At 46.1% G+C, this 19,571-nt stretch overlaps 1 protein-coding gene across 1 annotated transcript in view; it reads left to right on the top strand.

Moving 5' to 3' along the window:
* Nucleotides 1-3,089: 3,089 nt before the first annotated feature.
* DOCK2 (dedicator of cytokinesis 2) overlaps nucleotides 3,090-19,571 on the top strand; it is a 518,836-nt gene continuing 502,354 nt past the window's right edge. Inside the window, exon 1 of the mRNA XM_045027214.1 lies at nucleotides 3,090-3,195. Coding sequence (XP_044883149.1) covers nucleotides 3,153-3,195 — 43 coding nt within the window. The 5' untranslated portion in view covers nucleotides 3,090-3,152. The remainder of the gene's footprint in view (nucleotides 3,196-19,571) is intronic.

The raw sequence follows: 19,571 nt of genomic DNA, 5'->3' as shown, positions 1-19,571 counted from the left end.
AGAGTCACTACCCTTGATAGCAGCATCTCAGTGATTGCACTGGCTACTTGGATCACAGCAGCCCCCACAGTAGATTTACCCACTTCAAATTGATTCCCGACTGACTGGTAGCTGTCTGGCGTTGCAAGCTTCCAAAGGGCTATCGCCACTCACTTCTCAGCTGTGAGGGCTGCTCTCATCTTGGTACTCTTGCACTTCTGGGCAGGAGAAAGCAAATCACAAAGTTCCATGAAAGTGCCCTTACACATGTGAAAGTTTCGCAGCCACTGGGAATCATCCCAGACCTGCAACACTATGCGGTCCCACCAGTCTGTGCTTGTTTCCTGGGCTCAGAATCAGCGTTCTCCATCATGAACCTGCCCCATTACCACCATGATGTCCAAATTGCCAGGGCCCGTGCTTTGAGAGAAGTCTGTGTCCATGTCCTCATCACTGTCATCACCGTGCTGCCGTCACCTCCTTGCCTGCTTTTGCAGGTTCTGCACATACAGGATAATGTGTGAGGTGTTTACAGTGCTCAAAACAGCAGTGGTGAGCTTAGCGGGCTCCATGCTTGCCATGGTATGGTGTCTGAAAGAGAGCAGGAAAAGAGAGTTGCAGTGGAATTGAATGATGACGAATGCCACGAGAATAGATATTTATACAGAATAACGAGAGGACCTGCGAGGTGGATTCATGGCACCAGGAGAGCAGAATTGCAGCAGAAGCGGTAGAGGACGACGGTTAGCACCGTACACGTTTCCCAAGGAAGAACACACGTAACTGGGAGCATATGACAGACAACATGGAGAAATTCGCTATTGAGACAATAACAGAAGAGCAGAGTTGCAGTGGAAGCGGTGTATGACGACGGTTAGCAGTCCTACTGCACTATCTGCTGACAGTGGCACCCAGGACACAACAGCAGCGGTGTCGGTGAGGTGAGCTAAGCTGAGCGGGCTGCACGCTTGCCATGGTATGGCGTCTGCACGGAAAAAAGGCGCAAAACGATTGTCTGCTGTTTCTTTCAAGGAGGGAGGGGCGACTGATGACATGTACCCAAAACCACGCACGACAATGTTTTTGCCCCATCAGGCATTGGAAGCTCAACCCAGAATTCCAATGGGTGGTGGAGACTGCGGGAACTGTGGTTTAGCTACCCACAGTGCACCGCTCCATAAGTCAATGCTAGCAACGGAAGTGAGGACGCACTCCGTCGACTTAATGCGCTTAGTGGGGACATACGCAATTGACTGTATAAAATCGATTTCTAAAAATCGACTTCTATAAAATCGACCTAATTTTGTAGTGTAGACATACCCTTAGTGCCTAAGAAGACCAATCTTCTCCAGAGTCTCCTGTCACACTCCAGAAAGCCTATCTGGGAGGACCAAAGTAACGGGTCAAATTAAGAATGCCTGAGCATTCAGGTCCAACAAAATAGAGAGAGAGGATGGCTGAATACAACAAATTCAGTGAGACACATCAAAAGAAATTTTATCACTGGTGTAAATTCAGGCTAATGTGAGTTAGCTAATGGATTAATTTGCTCCATTAGTCTAAATTGGGGATGATGAGTTGCACACTATAAATGCCTACATACAAAGAAGGGCTAAAGATTTCTCTACAGAGGTGGGAATAACAGACTGGCGGTTGCATGAGGGGAGAATTTCAGTGGCTCAGAATCCCCGTTAGTGTAAATTCCCATTTCTGTATATCAAATGCTATCTTTACTGCTGAAATGTAAAGTGCCTTTTTCAAGTTGACTTAAAATAAGTGGTCAGTTGGGAACTTCCATCACCCTTCTGAAAATACCCTTTTTCATAAGCCTGCACCGTAGAGGGCTTGAATTAACAACAAAACAAACAGAACTGAAACACTCAAGTTTGCAGACAGGACTGATGTTCACAAGCTAACACTAAAGAGCTGTTGTTGCTCCACACTGTCTTCAGTAAACTGAAGCTTGGATTGGCAATGTCTGTACCTGCGTTTGTGGTCTGTGGATGAAAGGAAGATTGAATTCGCCAGGATTGTCAGTGCAGAATGTCATAGCAGCATTAGCGCTACTGAATTTTTCAGAAATGTTTAAAGGTAAAAAGTGGGTGCAAAGAAATCTTGTAAAAAGAATTTATCCCACTGAAAAAACTTGAGAACATAACTTCATCTAAAAGATTTTCTTAAGCCTTTGTCCTTGTAAGACAAGCCAAGAGAGAAAAGTGAAGGTGTGGCTTCATGTCATAGGTCATTTGTATCTTGCTCTCCAACCCAACTTTGAACACCTAGATTATATGATGCTTGCATGCCCAAAACTTAAAGTTAAGTCAATGGAAGTTTTGAGCATGGACTGTATGGTCAGGCTGTAAGTGGGAAAAATCCATGTTTTTCTTGAGCTGTGGTTTTGTGACATTACAATGGAATATTAAAGTGCTTCACTATTTTGAACTAGAGGACCCTAAGCAACTACCATTACTGTTTACTACTTACTGCCCTAAATCTTACATGAAAGATTTCAAACCTCATCCATCCTTGGTTGCAGCCACATTTTTTCCTTGCTATGTCTATGCTGTGAAACTACTCTGCAGGACAGAGCTAAAACATGGCAGTTCCCATATAGTTAAGTCACATCTTGTGAGGCCAGTTGGAAAAATCCAAGGCTGTAGCACAGTATGGGAACGGAGACTTGAACTACAAGATTCAAATGTTCAGTGTTGAGAGCTGCAATATTATAATCAGGTCATACAGCACAGTAGCCTTTTTTGTAGATGGGACCAGGTCCAGAGCTGAAAGATTCGTGGTAGAAGGCAGTGTTTGGCGTGACTCCCTTTCCATCTTGTCTGTTCACATATTACTGTCATTTTCCTGTTGCTAAGACACCCACTTCAGGTCACCCCTCCCCCACAATAAGCGTGACTTTTTGGTAGTGACTGACTCAGTTGGGAGAGAGTTAGAAAAGAGGAAGGAAGCAGGAGCCTCTGCGAACAGCAGCAAAGTGCACAGAGCAGTAGCAGTCACGTTAGTCAGCCCCAGTTTCCTCCCAGGCCATCAGTGACTAGAGCCGGGTAACAGATTTGACTTCCAAGAGCCTCACTCGCACCATTGCTGCAGTACGCTGCTCACATTCAGTGGCTTTGCTGGGGGCTGGCATCCTCTGGGACCTGGAGGACACAGATGCAATGGCGCCCTGGCGCAAGACTGAGAAGGAGAGGAGCGGCGTGGGTATGTAACGTAGCAGACTGCCATTTGGGTTTTGCCCCCTCTCAGTTTTCAAGCAGGATGTGGGCAAGTATTTGCTGCAGTGCAATGAACTCCCTTCCCTACCATGTTCCTGCAGTGCCTTGTGAAAAAAAACGAATTCTGTGTTAACACAAACCCAAAGGGGAGCTTGTAGGGAAAACTTTATGTTGCCTACTTGAGATTTTTTTCACTTCACTCTTTGCCACTGCTGGAAGAATCAGGCTGCCACTCTAGCAATGGTAGGGAAATGCTACATTTTCAAAGAGACTAAGGCCAGGGTTTTCAGGGTGTCAGCATGCAGTAAAACAAGGAACTATTTAGGGTACTGCTTGAGGAACGACAGGGAGTTGAAATGGGAAAACAGACTTCCATGTTAGGAAAAGTAATGCATGTGTTTATTGGAGAAGGACTCACTTGCTCTGAGAGTGGTACTAGAAAAGGGGCTAATAAATAAGAATGAAGTTCTTCTGTTGGCTGGAGGGATGACCTCTTCCATCTGTGGTTTCTCTGATTAAATAGAGACTGGCGTTCTTCCTGGAGTTAACAAGAATTTTGTAATTGTGCTAAATTAAACTCAAGAAAACCACAATAATCAAAGTTGGAACAGAAGCACTCAAAATTTGTCCCTTGAGCACCTTCCACTAATTAGTAACAAAATATTTCTCTCGCTCCCTTGGGCAGACCGCTATTGCTACCAAGGAACTTTAAGTCACTGTTAAAATACACATTGATGCATACTTATATACACAGCACCATAAGGATTTTCTAAAATAAAAAAAAGACAAACCCAGGAGAGAACAGAGTACTTCAAAGTACACATCGTAAGGGCTGATAGTTACATGGAATAAAATGATTATTACTTTCCTGGAGGACATAATAAAAGCAAAATAATTTCTCCTTGTTTAATTTCCATGCACAGAAGTGGTAAAATTGTGAAATCTAAGTATTCTGTACTGGTGGTAATTTCCATTGCAAAACCAAGGGGCTAAGATACTTGATTTTCTGTTTCAGTGTTAAGGAGGCGGGGGACAGAAAGCAGAAACATGTAACTTTAATTTTGAACTTCTGTGTTCTGGCAAGCTGATCATCTGCCCTATAACAGCTGGATTTGTGTAGGATGTTGTGTCTTAATGTCCATATGTTGGTAATCAGAGTGTGCTGCTTTAAATATAGAATTTAAATCACTTGTGTATAAGAAAACAATTTAAGTGCTCAGTCTGTGTTGAGCTTTTTTGAAGACAACACTCTGATTCTGGGCGTGCTCAGTTTTTTCTGTGTAATGCTAGCCAGACTAAATAAAGGCTAATAAGTAATAGATTCTTATAAGGATGGAAAAGACTAGTAGATCATCTAGTTTAACTGCCTGTGGCCATGCATTTCACCCATGTACCCTTACATTGATGACAACAACTTGTGTTTGACTGAAGCATATCTTTCAGAAAGGCACTCAGTCTTGATCTAAAGAAATCAAGAGATGGAGAATCCACTACTTACCTTGCTGGCTTATTCCAAAGGTTAATGACGTTCACAGTTAAAAATGTTTGCCTTGTTTCTAAATTGAATTTGTCTGGCTTCAGCTTCCATTCATGTGATCACTGAACATGCATTATGGTTTTAAGTGTTGCATGTGACTGCAAGAGTCTTTATAATATTTGCTAGCTGTACCATAGCAGCGATTCGAATGCCACAAGCACTGTTCATTATCTGAAATAACACATCCTTTTTAGTACATAAAATAAACAATGCTTTCTTCAGCAAAGGTTTCTGGTTCAATTAATATATTAGTCTGTATAAAAGCTGTATCTTTTTACTGAACTGATTTATCCACAAATATAACTGCACACAAAATCAATTTTTTTTTCAGTATTATCAGTAGGAGGGGTTTCTAATATTAGTCAGTCTACAGTTGCTCCACAATGGTTGCTCGTGTTTGTGGTCTGACTATTTAGCTGTGTAACTTTTTGCATAATGAATTAGAATCCCTAGCAACTTACCATCATGAACACTTTATATTGTTTTAGCACCTTAAACACATTAGCTGAAGTTTCCTTTAGAAAATAACCAAGGCAAGTGACATTTTAAAGAAAAGTACTTTGATAAGGCTAAAAAGTATGTAATTAGTTATTGTTGAAATTATTCTGTTGAAATTTTTCTACTTTTAGTACAAGAATAAAATCTTAAGTGTCAGTTTGACAAAATGAATATCTAGGCAATTAAATTACAGGTGATACAATAATAGTGTGTTAGCTTTCGTTTAGTTCTGTCTTGTAACAACCCAAATAACTAGGGTTGTCTCTGAAAATGACACAAATCCTTTATTGCCTAAAATGAAACAACACCTGTTAAGTATCACCTTTTTGAGTTCAAGTTGTTGGCTCCTCCTTAAATCTGTTATCTGGGCTCATGACAGGGCTTGGAATTGAAGAAACACATTAGAGAGGTGAATGATGGAGTTATGTCTGATTATACTGCTAATCATGTTTGCAGTACTCATGAGTCACCTAATTAAAGGCAATGGGATTATTTGCACTGCATGCAAGGTATTCCACAACTTGACCTACTATAGGGACCAAATAAGTAAACTGCAATCTTGAGAGTGGGGTGGTGGAGTATGAGTGGGGGGAACACATCAGTACAGCTGAGAGAAAATGAGTTGATTACTTATACATACAGTGCACATCAGGGCAGTAACACAACTTCAGTAGAATAGGGTGAAGATAATGGAAGAACTTTTTGATGAGATGTAGCTATTTCATACTTGAAAGTTTATCTCCAATTCATTTTCCTGCTGCAAATTAAGGATATAGTGAGCCAGTTATCATTTGAACTACACCCCTGATTAGTTCAAAGAAACATACTGTTGCAGTTTGACCAAGACAAATTGAGAGTGAGTGTGAATAAGGGAACGGAAATACTAGCATCATAAGGTGCTAGGTGAGAATGGCACAGACCACTGCCTGCTTATGTAAAGTATGTGAAGGTACTTTACTGGCTTTTGAGAGCAGAGGATAAATGTACTGTACATATATTTGTTTAAATAAGGCAGACAAGTGCTTTATAGAGTAGTGAAACAGCTGTTGTATTGCAGCTTTTCCCTAATGATAATTTGCAAAGACTTGATTTGTTTATTTGTGCACCTGTAGGCATAAATAATCTTATCAGGAATAGCATAATAGAACATCGCATAAACACTTTGCAGCATTGGCTATGCATGGTTTTCTGTGGGTCAAATTGTATTAAACCCATTATTATAGAAATGTTTCATCAAGCTTTATGGCCCTGGTTTTAATCCAATTTGACCTACCAGGCAATCAACTAGCAGAATGCTGTAAAGCAGTATTATGTCCACCCTTAAAAAAGAGATGAAAACATCTGCTCTGAAACATGGTGTATATTTGGTATGACTAAGGGGAGATAGTGTAATATTTGCCAATTAGTTTATTCAGTAATTGGGGATAATATTGAAATACTGGAATGTCATGCAATAGCATTAACTATATTGTGGTTACCATCTTAATAAGTGACCACTGCACTGCCATGATAATGAGTTCATCTTAGGCTTCTCATCTGTACATCTCAGAATACCCTACAAAGCATGGCAAGTATGAATAAGCTTGTTTTCCAGATGGGAAAACTGAGGCATAGAAATGAAGTGACTAGTCTTAACACAACAGGTGAATGGGAGATCTGGGAATGTAATCCAAGTGGTCTCCCAGTCTAGTGACCCCTGCCACTTTGTGTTCTTGAGTATATAGTATGCTTTTTCATTAAAATGCTTTAGCAATGAAAGATGTTTTTATAATATTGATGCAAAATAACTTGCTGTCATAAAACTGTGTATTTGGATTCTATCTTATTTCACAAACTGGACAGGGAGAGACAGGATCAGCATTCATATAAGATGTCCCAAGAATACTAAAATACCAGCAGTATAAGCACTCAAAAATATGCCCCTTGTTTTTGGATAAGATGTCTATCATGTATGTGAAGCAGGTAGAACTAACTTCCCTCTCAAGATGCTACTGGGTGGTGGGTTTCAGTAAAGGCTTTCCTGGTTAATGGACAACTGAAGACCCACAGAAGTGCTGCTAAGCTAGGCTTTATGGTGAAAGTAGCCGCACTTCTTACCCTCCTCCATAGCTAAGGTTTACGGAGGCTTTTAGGAATTCTTTCCCTCCATCTGTTTTAACTCACAACTTGCCTGAGCTCACATGGTTCACCCCTGCTGCTAACCTGCTTTCTTTCCCTTCCCTCCTCCTTGATCTGTCACATACTGTTAAACCAAAGAGATGCGAGACATCATAGAAACCAAGGTGGCAGTGTCTTTCAACTGAGGCTAAGTAAATAGCAGAGATGAATCAGAGAGGGGCAGTGTTTCATTTAATCCTACTTTTTAGCTTCTTGTTAAGGTACTCTAAGGATGTTTTGGAATTGAAATGGGTTTGGCCTTTTGAAGGAGGAATTTACAGGGAGACAGGGTGGATTCTGTAGAAGCAGCAAAGAATCCTGTGGCACCTTATAGACTAACAGACGTTTTGCAGCATGAGCTTTCGTGGGTGAATACCCACTTCTTCGGATGCAAGCAGTGGAAATTTTCCAGGGGCAGGTGTATATATAAGCAAGCAAGAAGCAAGCTAGAGATAACGAGGTTAGATCAATCGGGGAGGATGAGGCCCTGTTCCAGCAGCTGAGGTGTGAAAACCAAGGGAGGAGAAACTGGTTCTGTAATTGGCAAGCCATTCACAGTCTTTGTTTAGTCCTGAGCTGATGGTGTTAAATTTGCAGATGAACTGGAGCTCAGCAGTTTCTCTTTGAAGTCTGGTCCTAAAGTTTTTTTGCTGTAGGATGGCCACCTTAAAATCTGCTATTGTGTGGCCAGGGAGGTTGAAGTGTTCGCCTACAGGTTTTTGTATATTGCCATTCCTAATGTCTGATTTGTGTCCATTTATCCTTTTCCTTAGAGGCTGTCCAGTTTGGCCGATGTACATAGCAGAGGGGCATTGCTGGCATATGATGGCATATATTACATTGGTGGACATGCAGGTGAATGAACCGGTGATGGTGTGGCTGATCTGGTTAGGTCTTGTGATGGTGTTGCTGGTGTAGATATGTGGGCAGAGTTGGCATCGAGGTTTGTTGCATGGGTTGGTTCCTGAGCTACAGTTACTATGGTGCGGTGTGCAGTTGCTGGTGAGAATATGCTTCAGGTTGGCAGGTTGTCTGTGTGCGAGGACTGGCCTGCCACCCAAGGCCTGTGAAAGTGTGGGATCATTGCCCAGGATGGGTTGTAGATCCCTGATGATGCGCTGGAGGGGTTTGAGCTGGGGACTGTATGTGATGGCCAGTGGAGTCCTGTTGGTTTCTTTCTTGGGTTTGTCTTGCAGTAGGAGGCTTCTGGGTACACATCTGGCTCTGTTGATCTGTTTCCTTATTTCCTTGTGTGGGTACTGTAGTCTTGAGAATGCTTGGTGGAGATTTTCTAGGTGTTGGTCTCTGTCTGTGGGGTTAGAGCAGATATGGTTGTACCTCAGTGCTTGGCTGTAGACAATGGATCTTGTGGTGTGCCCGGGATGGAAGCTGGAGGCATGAAGGTAGGCATAGCGGTCGGTAGGTTTTTGGTATAGGGTGGTGTTAATGTGACCACCACTTATTTGCACCGTGGTGTCTAGGAAGTGGACCTCCCGTGTAGATAGGTCCAGGCTGAGGTTGATGGAGGGGTGGAAGCTGTTGAAATCATGGTGGAATTTTTCCAGAGTCTCCTTCCCATGGGTCCAGATGATGAAGATGTCATCAATGTAGCGTAGGTAGAGAAGGGGCGTGAGTGGACGGGTGGATTCTGACTTACACCTGTAAGAGATGGACTGATTAGGAATTGAGAGATGCGGAGATAATTGTCATGTTCTCTAACCAGACATCCATTCTGGAGGTAAGGTCCAAGTTATGACCAGACACTGTGTGTCCTAAGGTGGAAAGAGTAGATAAGAGATTTGAGGCCATTGAGACAAAAGAGGTGTTAGTATAAACTATGAAGTTTCCCAGGGTGACTGCATCCCATTCCATTGATCTTTGAAACCTTTCTGTCTGGAGGCCTATAGATAAGGGTGATGCCCATATTGGCCTTGCCTTTGAACTTTTATTGAGGGGATTTACTCAAATGACTTTCTATTGATCCTGCAGAACCTCTCTGAGGCTGGAAGGGAATAGAATGGAAACTACATATGTGGTTTTGTCCATTCTGGCATGGTAATGTTGCTGTCAGCCTTAAGAAATGAAGGTTGTGGTGTCATCCAACGAGTTTTAAGTAATGTGCAACCCAAGGTGAGGTTCTTGGTAATGAGAGGAGTAGAGGGTTTCATGTTTTGTTCTGTTTCTTTACTCAGCACATTCCAGCAGGGCTGGCTCCAGGGTTTTTGCCGCCGCAAGCAGCAAAAAAACCACGGTCCCAGGCTGTACCATCTTTGATAATCTGTACTTGGTCCGGGATCTCTTGGAGCTCGAGTGTAGGGATGGTCTGTCGTTTGCCCTTCTGTCCCTGGATCAGAGAAGGCATTTGACAGGGTGGACCATGTGTATCTCCTGGGCACTTTGTGGGCATTTGGCTTTGGACCCCAGTTCATGGGTTTTCTCCAGGTGCTGTACGCCTCTGCAGAGTGTTTGGTCAGGCTCAACTGGACTTTGACTGTGCCGGTCAGCTTCAGGCTCAGGGTGCATCAGGGATATCTGCTGTCAGGCCAGCTGTATGCTCTGGAGATAGAGACCTTCCTCTGTCTCCTCCATCAGAGGTTGACCGGTCAGTGCTCCATGAGCCAGAGTGGCGGCTGGTCCTGTCAGTCTATGCCAATGACCTGCTCCTCGTGATCCAGGATCCGTGCGACCTGGTGTGGGTGGAGGCTTGTCAGCCATCTACTCAGTGGCCTTCTCTGCCCAGGTCAACTGGGTCAGGAACTCTGGCCTGGTGGTCAGGGACAGGTGGCAAGCGAGATCCATCACACCTGTGCTTCAGGCCATCCAGCGGAGCATGGCTCCGCTGCTCTATCTCAGCGTTTACCTTTCTGCCATGCATCCATCTCTGCCAGAAAACTGGCAAGATGTAGAGGGCAGGGTGTCGGAGCAGCTGTGGAGGTGGATGGGACTAGTCCAGTGTCTCTCCCTGTGAGGGAGGGCACTTGTGCTCAGCCAGTTAGTCCTGTCCATGTGCTGGCACTGGCTCAACACCCTGGTCCCAGCCCCAAGTTTCCTGGACAACCTCCGGATGCTGGTTCTAGAGTTCTTTTGGCTGGGACTGCACTGGGTCTCTGCAGGGGTCTTCCACATGCCTCTGGAAGAGGGAAGACAGGGCCTGAAGTGCCTGCTCACTCAGGTCCACGTATTCCACCTCCAGGCCCTGCAGAGGCTCCTTTATGGTGCAGGTAGTCCGGCGGGGGCAGATCTCCTTGCAGAGCCCCTGCTACTCAACCCCCAGACCCATGTACAGGTGGCGGAGTCCCACTCGGTGCGACAGATGCTGGTCCTGGCAGAAGTCACCAGAATCGGAACCTCCTGGACTACGATCAGGGAGACTGGCTGGATCCCCGACGCTCGCTCAGTGCATGGGGCTCTCCGGCCCTCATACTCCCCAGTGCGTACTTCAGGAGGTGAGGGCCGCTTTGCTGCCCACTGCTCGGGTCTAGCTTGACCGGGTCCTGCGGGAGAGCACCCTCTGCTCACCCTACACCCCAGGCCCTCTAGACCTTCTCATTGGGCCCCTGCCCTGTGGGCCATCCCACCCCTTCATGTTAGCTGGCTGCACAAACTGCAGCCAGCTTGTTTCCGGACCGTGCCAAGGAGACATCTGTACATGCTCATGCTCCACACCCTTCACGTCCTCACCCTCGCGTCCTGCCCTGACACGAAGTGATGGGACCTCCTACTACCTCTGGAGAGTGAGGAACCCGGGTGGGCCAGCCTATATTCCACCCTGCTCTCAAAGCCTGCTGGGGACATAAGTTGGCAGCTCCTTCATGGGGCCGTGAGCATGGGTGTGTTCTTGGCATGGTTCATCCCCGTCCCGGACACCTGCCCCTTCTGCGGCGTGAGGGATACCCTGGCACGTGTATCTGGAGTGCGCCAGGTTGCAGCCCCTATTTTGGCTCCTCTTAGATATCCTGTTATGTTTTTGGCTGCACTTTTCCCCTCACCTCCTTATCTATGCACTCCCTATCCATGGCCCCACCAAGTTGTGGGACCTTCTTGTCAACCTCCTCCTATCACTGGCCAAAATGGCCATCTATAAGACCAGAGAGAGGAGGTTGACTGATGGGATTTCCTGCAACTGCGGAGCCTATTTCTGATCCTCCATCCGCTCATGCATCCAGGCGGAGTTCCTCTGGGTGGCGTCCACTGACTCCCTTGACACTTCCGAGGAGCTGTGGACACTGTCTGGGGTTCTCTGCTTGGTGTCCCCGTCAGGTTCCCTTTGTTTAGCTCTGTCACCTCACTCCTGTCCCTGTTGTATCTTTAGTTGTCGCCTGTAATTAATTGAGATCCCGGACTTTGTGGATCCTCCCCTTAGGCTGGGGGACATCCTTTAGCAGTGGGCGGGCTTCTGCTCACCCACTTCCAGGATCCCAACAGGACACAGTGAGTGCATCTGCCTTGAGTCAATGTGGTTTTCAGCCTTGCAGTTATTCTGGACCTGGGGGGAATATCAAAAAAGCTAGGAAACTGCACCCCCATCACGCTAAATTTGGACATGAGCACAGTGAGTCATGACTGTGTTATCTCCAGGGGTGGTTACTGTAAATTCAAATGAAAATGCCAACTGTGTGCTCCTTTGAAAAGTGACAACATAAAAACTCCCCTTTCTTACTCAGCAGATCTGATCCTGGTAAGCAGTCAGTCACATCAGTTGATATCCATGACTATTGCAGTTGCTGCAAACCTCAGTCAGTTCTTGGAGAGAACTATACATTAATTTGGTTTGTGCATCATCAGCAGAATTGCTAAGTAAATCCAAACTGCAAGACCCACTATGATATCTTCATAGTCTGCTCCCCACTGCACCAGCAGCATATTATCACCTAGGCCGGCAAATTTGCTCAAGCTCCCTCCCCAACTCTGCCTCTTCCCCAAATCCCCGGCCTGCCTCCTCCCCCAGGTGCACAGTGCTTCCCTTCTTCCTTCCAGGCTTGCTGCGTGAAAGCGCTGGGAGGGAGGGAGGGAGGGAGAAGCGAGTAGCGGCACTCCGAGGAGGCACAGCAGAGGTGAGCTGGGGCCTGCGGGTGCAGGGAGTAACCCGGGGGGGCCAGGAACTGCTCCCCGCCCCAGCTCACCTCCACTCCACCACTGCCATCTCCCAAGTGCGCTGCAACTCCCCTTCTTCCCCCTCCCTCCCAGGTTTGCCGCGAGGGAGCGGATGTGAGCTGGCACGGGGGGGAGGGGGGGGGAGATTTTTTGTGGGCCTAGGGGCGGCAAATTTGTTAATCCGCCACTGCACTGCACCGCACCGGTGCAACTACACTGATTAGGATTGCCGAAGGGACAGTGAAAACATGATTGAGAACCATAGTATTGTGTGAGCATAGTTGTCAGCAGCTGCACAACCTTTGGTGGGTGGTAGTGCATGAGCTGAAATGACTTTTGAAATCCTGTATTGAGATGGCACCCTGTACAATTGAGAGGGGCATATTTTTACCTATGTTTCTATATCTCTCTCTATATGTTTCTATAGCAACTGAATGCCTCACAATCTTTAATGTATTTATCCTCACAGCATTCCTGTGAGGCAGGGAAGTACTATTTCCATGTTACCAGTGGGGAACTGAGAGATTTAAGGGAATTGTCCAAGGTCACCCAGGAAACCTGTAGCAAAGCAGAGAATTGTATCCATGTCCCTTGAGTCCTATGCTGGCAACCACTGCACCATCCTGCCTCAATGAGGTACAATAAAAAGGAAAACCCACAATGCCACCTCCACCAAATCACAGTAGAATCCTGCTTGTGAGGAGCTCCAGTTGGTTCAGCGTGCAGCAGCTGTTACATGAGCAACAGAGCTTAAAACCTCAGTAGACAAGACAGACATGAGGTGGGGGGAAGGAGCAGAACACACAAGCAGAGTGAACAATGGGATGGCAGCAAAGGTCATGTTGGGTTCCCACCTTTTTTTTGGTATGGTTTTGGTAGGTTTAGTTAGAGGGGATAAGCTGAAAGGAGAGGGGTGTTGATGGGGTGAGGTTACAGGGGCCAGGAAAGGGGTGAAGAAGGTAAGAGGATTGATCCTGAGGTGAAGAGACAGAGGAAGGGGGAGGGCTGGAGCAAACAGCCAGTCAGCACAGGGCAGAGACAGTCCAGTAAAAACTAGAAAGTTCTCTGAAGGACCAGAGGTGGCTGCTTCTCCCCCTAGCTGCTGGAGTCTCTGGCTGGCTCCTCTGCTGCTTTCTTCCAAGGCCACATAGTGGGGGAGGAGGGGATGCCACCTGGGTCCTAGTGCCCCCAAAGTGTGTGTGTGGAGCCTTCCTTCTACAGTTCTGGGTCCAGATGGTGCTGGGAGGAGGGGTGGGTGTGTCTGAGACTCATTCCCTTTGTCCTACCCCCACCTAACATTCTGTGCTGGGGTGCTTCTGCCCCTCCTCCCCCCGAATCTCCACCTGGCTCTTCTCTACAGAGTTGCACCCTCTGCAGCTGGGAAAGGGGAGAGGAGACACCATCTAGTCTTAGCATCCCTGCGGTGCATGCGCCTTCCCTACACAGTTGTGGGTACATGACTGACAGTTTGTATGCATGGATCAGTGGAGCAAGAACAAAACTTCTGAGTGCAGGAGATGGAGCTGTACTGATGTCAGGACCGTGCCTGTGAAAGTAGCCTCTCTAAAATGAGACTAACAATGAATCTGACTGTCTTTAAGTGAAATGTAAAACTCATGACTTCTAACATATCCTTTCCATGATAGTGGCTAGTAATAAAAGTTAACAAACCACCAGCATGGGGTACAGAAACAGAGATCTTTTTGACATATTGTAGTATGTTGGTTTCTTTAAAATGAGTCGTGTAGTCACCAGAGGGAGTCACAGCATCAGGGGGGTTTCCAACATGATGCAGGCACTCAGGGTCTGTATGCTCAGTCTGCAGGAGTCATCTAACTAATAGAGTTGTGATTTAAATCTTATATCTCTGGTCTCACTCTGCATTCTTGAAGTACAGAGGCTGCAGTGTACTCACAGGGAAGGTCCTCTCAGCTGCCTGACTGGATTAGAAAGCATGACAGTTGTACAATTGCTAAAAGGCAAAGGCAATGCAGTGGGATAAGTAGCAGCTGTAGGAAGTGATCTTGGAACACTGATTAAGTGAGGAGTTACTGTATAGTTAAAGTCATCCCGGTTAACGGTGTTTCATTGTTACTTTGCTGATCAATTAGGGAACATGCTCATTTAAAGTTGTGCAATGCTCCCCTATAATGTTGTTTGGCAGCTGTCTGCTTTGTCCACTGCTTTCAGGAAGAGCAACCCGTTGCAGCTAGCTGGTGGGGACTTGGAATCAGAGTGGACTTGCAGTCCCCCATCAGCTCCCCCCTCCCCTTACTTTCCTGTGCTGCAGTTGCCCAGCAGGCTAGCAATTGCTGGCATTCAGCTGTCCCTCGCCCCACTGCCACATGCTGCTCCTGCCATCTGCCTTGGAGCTGCTCCCAGAGACTCCTGCTTGCTGTATGGGGCGGGGAGGGGGATGAGGGGGGCTAATGTCAGGGTGTCCCCCTCTCCTCTGCTCCTGCACCCCGCTTACCCCATTTCCATAGACCAGGGTGACACAGGACAGGGTTCAGGACAGAGGGAGCTTCCAGACAGCAGCTGTGGTCTCTGCAAGCTGATCTAATTAACAAGGCGGTGTACTTAAGACTGGTGTTAGCTACTTAAAGGGGAAAGGTGCATCTCTCTCTCTCACACACATGGTGTGTGTCTCTGTCTGCTATGCTCTCTCGCCTCCCTCCATACTTGCTGCCTTGTAGAGTGGGGCTACATTAGTGAGTTAACCCTTGAGGGCTCAGCCAAAAGCTAGTTCATCGTTTAGCAGTAAGGCATTCCCTGGAAATATCCCACCCTCTGACTCCTCCACCTCAACCAAGCTTCACAATCATCATCACCGTGTACCAGTATTAAATTGTTTGTTTGTTTAAAACTTATACTGTGTGTGTGTGCGCATACATTATAAGACTATACTTTTGTCTGGTGAAAAAAATTTCCACGGAACCTAACCCCCTCATTTACATGAAATCTTTTGGGAAATTGGATTTTGCTCAGCATCGTTTCGCTTAAAGTCGCATTTTTCAGGAACACAACTCCTCACTTAATGTTGTAGTTACTGTATTGGAATGTCACAGGGTAGCTAGTCGTGGTAAGTAGAACTGGGCCCATGGTCCCTGTGTCAGAGCTGCTGAGCTCAGTCCAGCCAATTAAGAGGATGGGACACACCTGGGTCTACAAAGGTCTGCTAGGGGCCATGCACAGGAAGAGAGTGTTTGGGAGAGGTTGTGCTAGGAGAAGGAAAGCCACAATGGACTGTATCAATGGGCTAGGTGCTCACGGAGGCAGCCCTGGGGTCACTGCTTCAAGAAAGAAGCCAAACTAACTAGAACTGGGACACTGACAGGAGCAGGGTGCCAGAGACCCCTCGGAGGGGTGAGCCTGAGAGCAAAGAGTGAGTGTGAAAAATAACTGCATTCTTTCTACTTGAACTTCTGTAGCATGTTAACCTTATTACAGTATGACTGTGCTCAGCTGTTCTGTACTGTTGCTCTGTATTATTTAACAGCAGTTGAATTTTGTCCCAGATTGGAGTGCCTGTATAGCTTTAGTTTCTAATTTATGAAATTTTAGAATGAAAGAAGGTGCAGAATGATTAGAAGGTGTATAATATGTACTCAATTATGAGATCAATGGTGCAAGTCATGTGAGAATTTTTCAGAATATATTTGGGTTAGACCAATAATCAGAGGGGAATAATTCATTATAGAAACTAAATTTTCTTCAGAAGTTGAGTGTCTAGACCAGAGAGATAGAAAAGGCATTCATGTGTCAAAGCAATTTTGTGCTTTTATCATATTTATTATTGACTGCTCCAGTTCTTTGCTACAATTCCTTAGATTAACTTCACTGTGTATCTGGAAACACATTGCAGCACAGCTCTGGGAATAAGGATTAATAGCTAACTTTTTCCCTTAGATGGCTTGGTGGCTGCTATTTCCTTAAAATTCTTCTCTGCAATGATGCCTACAAAACATTCAGCACTGGTTAAGCAGCTGGTTTGCTATAACTATGGTATTTCATGCCAACCAGTGTCATTTCATTATTTACTTGTACTTCCACCACCTGTGCCTCCTGCTAACTAGCTATAATCTTGCACTGAGATAGTAAGCCAGGGTCACTGTCTATTTGCTTTTATACACAATGGGTCCTTGGCCTCTAGATACCACTAGGGTTGCCAACTTTCTACTTGCACAAAACTGAATACCCTTGCCCCACCCTTTCTATGAGGCCGAGGCCCTGGCCCCGCTCGCTCCACCCCTACCCCCTCTTGCTCGCTCTCCCCACCCTCATTACTCTAATTTTCACCGGGCTGGCTTCAGGGGGTTGGGGTGTGGGGGAGGGGGGTGAGCTCCAGGGTGCGGCCAGAAATGAGGAGTTCAGAATGTGGGAGGGGGAGCCAGGCTGAGGCAGTGCATTGGGATGCAAGAGGGGGTGAGAGCTCTGGCTGGGGGTTTAAACTCTGGGATGGGGCCAGGGATGAGGGGTTTGGGGTGCAGGATGGGGGTCTGGGCTGGTGGATGGAGCCGAAGGGTTCAGAGTATGGGAGGGGGCTCTGGGCTGAGGCAGGGGTGGGGTGTGGGAGGAGGTATGGGTTCTGAGGTGGGACTATAGGTTCTGAGGTGGGGCCAGAAATGAGGGGTTCAAGGTGTGAGAGGGGGCTCTGGGCTGGGGGTTGGGGTCTGGGAGGGTGTGCAGACTCTGGGGTGGGGCTGGGGCTGGGGGTTTGGGGTGCAGGAGTGTACTCTGGGCTGGGACCAAGCAGTATGGAGGGTGGGAGGGGAATCAGGGCTGGGCCAGGGGGTTGAGGCATGTGGAGGAAGGAGAGGGCTCTGGCTGGGGGTCCTGGCTCTGGGGTGGGGCTGGGGATGAGGGGTTTGAGTGCAGGAGTGGGATCGGGGTTGGGGTCATGGAGGGGATCAGGGGTGCAGGCTCCGGGCAGCGCTTACATCAAGCAGCTCCTGGAAGCGGCCGGCATGTTCCCCCTCTGAACCCTATGTGGAGGCACAGCCAGGTGGCTCTGCAGGCTGCCCTTTCCACAGGCAGTGCCCCCACAGCTCCCAGGCAACGGGAGCTGCGAGGGCGGTGCTTGGGGTGGGGGCAGTGTGCCGAGCCCCCTGGTTGCCCCTACTCGTAGGAGTCCGAGGGGGGACATGCTGGCTGCTTCCTGGGAGACACGTGGCATAGAGGCTGGCAGGGAACCTGCCAGCCCTGCTGCGCAGCACCGTCAACCAGACAGGCAATGACCTGGTCAGTGTTGCTGACCAGAACTGACAGGATCCCTTTTCAGCTGGGTGTTCTGGTCGAAAACAGGACACCTGGTCACCCTAGACGCTACTGCATTCAAAATATAATTGATTCAATGCACTGAAGCAATCTTGGTTTTAATGTACGCCTGTTTAACTTGTGGAAGCTGTTGGCCTGTTAGTAAGAAACTGTAGCTGCTAGGACGGAGTCGGGGGATGGGGGAGGAAATCTATTCAGCAATGACAAGAAGGTCAAGCCTGAAGATTTTACTGATGTGGGGGGGAAAATGTGCCCTTCATGAATTATTTCCAGGGACTGTGCAGTTTAAAGGAGCCTCCTACCCATCTGACAGTAGTTCAGACTTCATTAGTTAACGTTATCTATCTTTTAGCTTAGAGCTGATTAATTGGTTTTGTGTTTTTCGTTTTTAGCATTAATATTCAGTCAAAATAAAAGGTAAGAAAACCCCCACAAACTATGAAGTTCCTTGTGGGGATGGGGAGGTAGGTCTTTGAAAACTATGTTGAAATATGTATTTGATCATAACCAGCTCAGTTCTAGCCAAATCAACGTATGTTCCTTTAGAGAGGTTCCTGAACTGAAAACTCTAAAGAATCCTTATTAGCCTCCACTGGATGGCCAACAATCCAGCTTCCGATTTGGGTGGGGCTAATATTTACAAGCATAAAGCAGAATTTGAAATGCAATTAAATGACCTCTAGTAAGCCAACTATGTCTGTCGTAAAGAAATGCCCACTAGTCTTTGACCTTCTTGTAGTAAATCTGTTTACCCAAAAATGTAGTTCTGGGAGAATAAACCAGCTTTGCCCAGCTCTTAAAAGCTATTATGGTAAAAAAATCAATATTTAAAAGGGAGAAACTGGCTCCTCAGTATATTTGCATAGAGCAACTGGAGTTAAAATGTAGAACTGCTATGGGACACTTTCAGTTCAGGAGGGTGGGTCACCTGAGTGCCAGACAACCTTTAACCAGATTTGATCGTTTCATGTTCCAGAAGATGGCGTTTCCTTGCTATGGGATGCACAGTGTGGCAGGAAATGAATTCTCTCTGCAGGAACTTCTGCTTAAAAATAGTTAACTCCTTTCTGAGTGCTTACCTGTTCTTTTCAGACTTAAACATAACTTGACTTTATACTATGCAGCATCTTTACTATTAGGGCCAGGCTTGAGTTGCATATACAAATTAGTGTTGTCAAGCAGAAGCACAATCTCTGTTTCACACTTAAATTTCATGCATGGTTGCACATACGCTTATGTAGATCTGAGGTTGTCTTTTCATTTGGACTTTGTAAATTGATCTTGGAGATGTATAGATGAAAAGCACAAAAGAGTAGTAGAACCATATTTTGAAAGAGCAAATTTACAGTATTTGCTCACACATCCTAAATTAATTTCCATCATTAAATTACTTTGTGCATACCAAATGTTTGATGTGATTTGTACAAATTTGCTTGAAAATATTGCAAGTTGATTTGTGGAAGCGCCCTGAAAAATTAGCCCAAAGAGTGCCCAAAGAAATGCTTTAATAACCAGTTATCAGCACAGATAAACTTGAATTTTTGTTCTATTCCTAAAGCATGTTCAATGTTAACTAGAATAAATGTAATAAGAGAATTTAAATGGTACTGGTTTCCATGGTTATGTCATAAAAGCAGTAGTAGTTTAACTAGTGGATCAGTCTGATACAAGAGCTAGAATTGAAGAATGCAGTTGATGGAAAATTGAATAAAAAAGTGTGAAAAGTTGATTTGGAATGACTTGCTTTCTTCTGATGATTTCTGTAGTAAAAAAATTGGAAGTAGGTAACAGATTGCTGG

This window comes from Mauremys mutica, chromosome 8 (genome assembly GCF_020497125.1).
Source record: "Mauremys mutica isolate MM-2020 ecotype Southern chromosome 8, ASM2049712v1, whole genome shotgun sequence".
NCBI classification, from domain to species: Eukaryota; Metazoa; Chordata; order Testudines; family Geoemydidae; genus Mauremys; species Mauremys mutica.
This window is presented reverse-complemented; position numbering and strand designations above follow the sequence as displayed.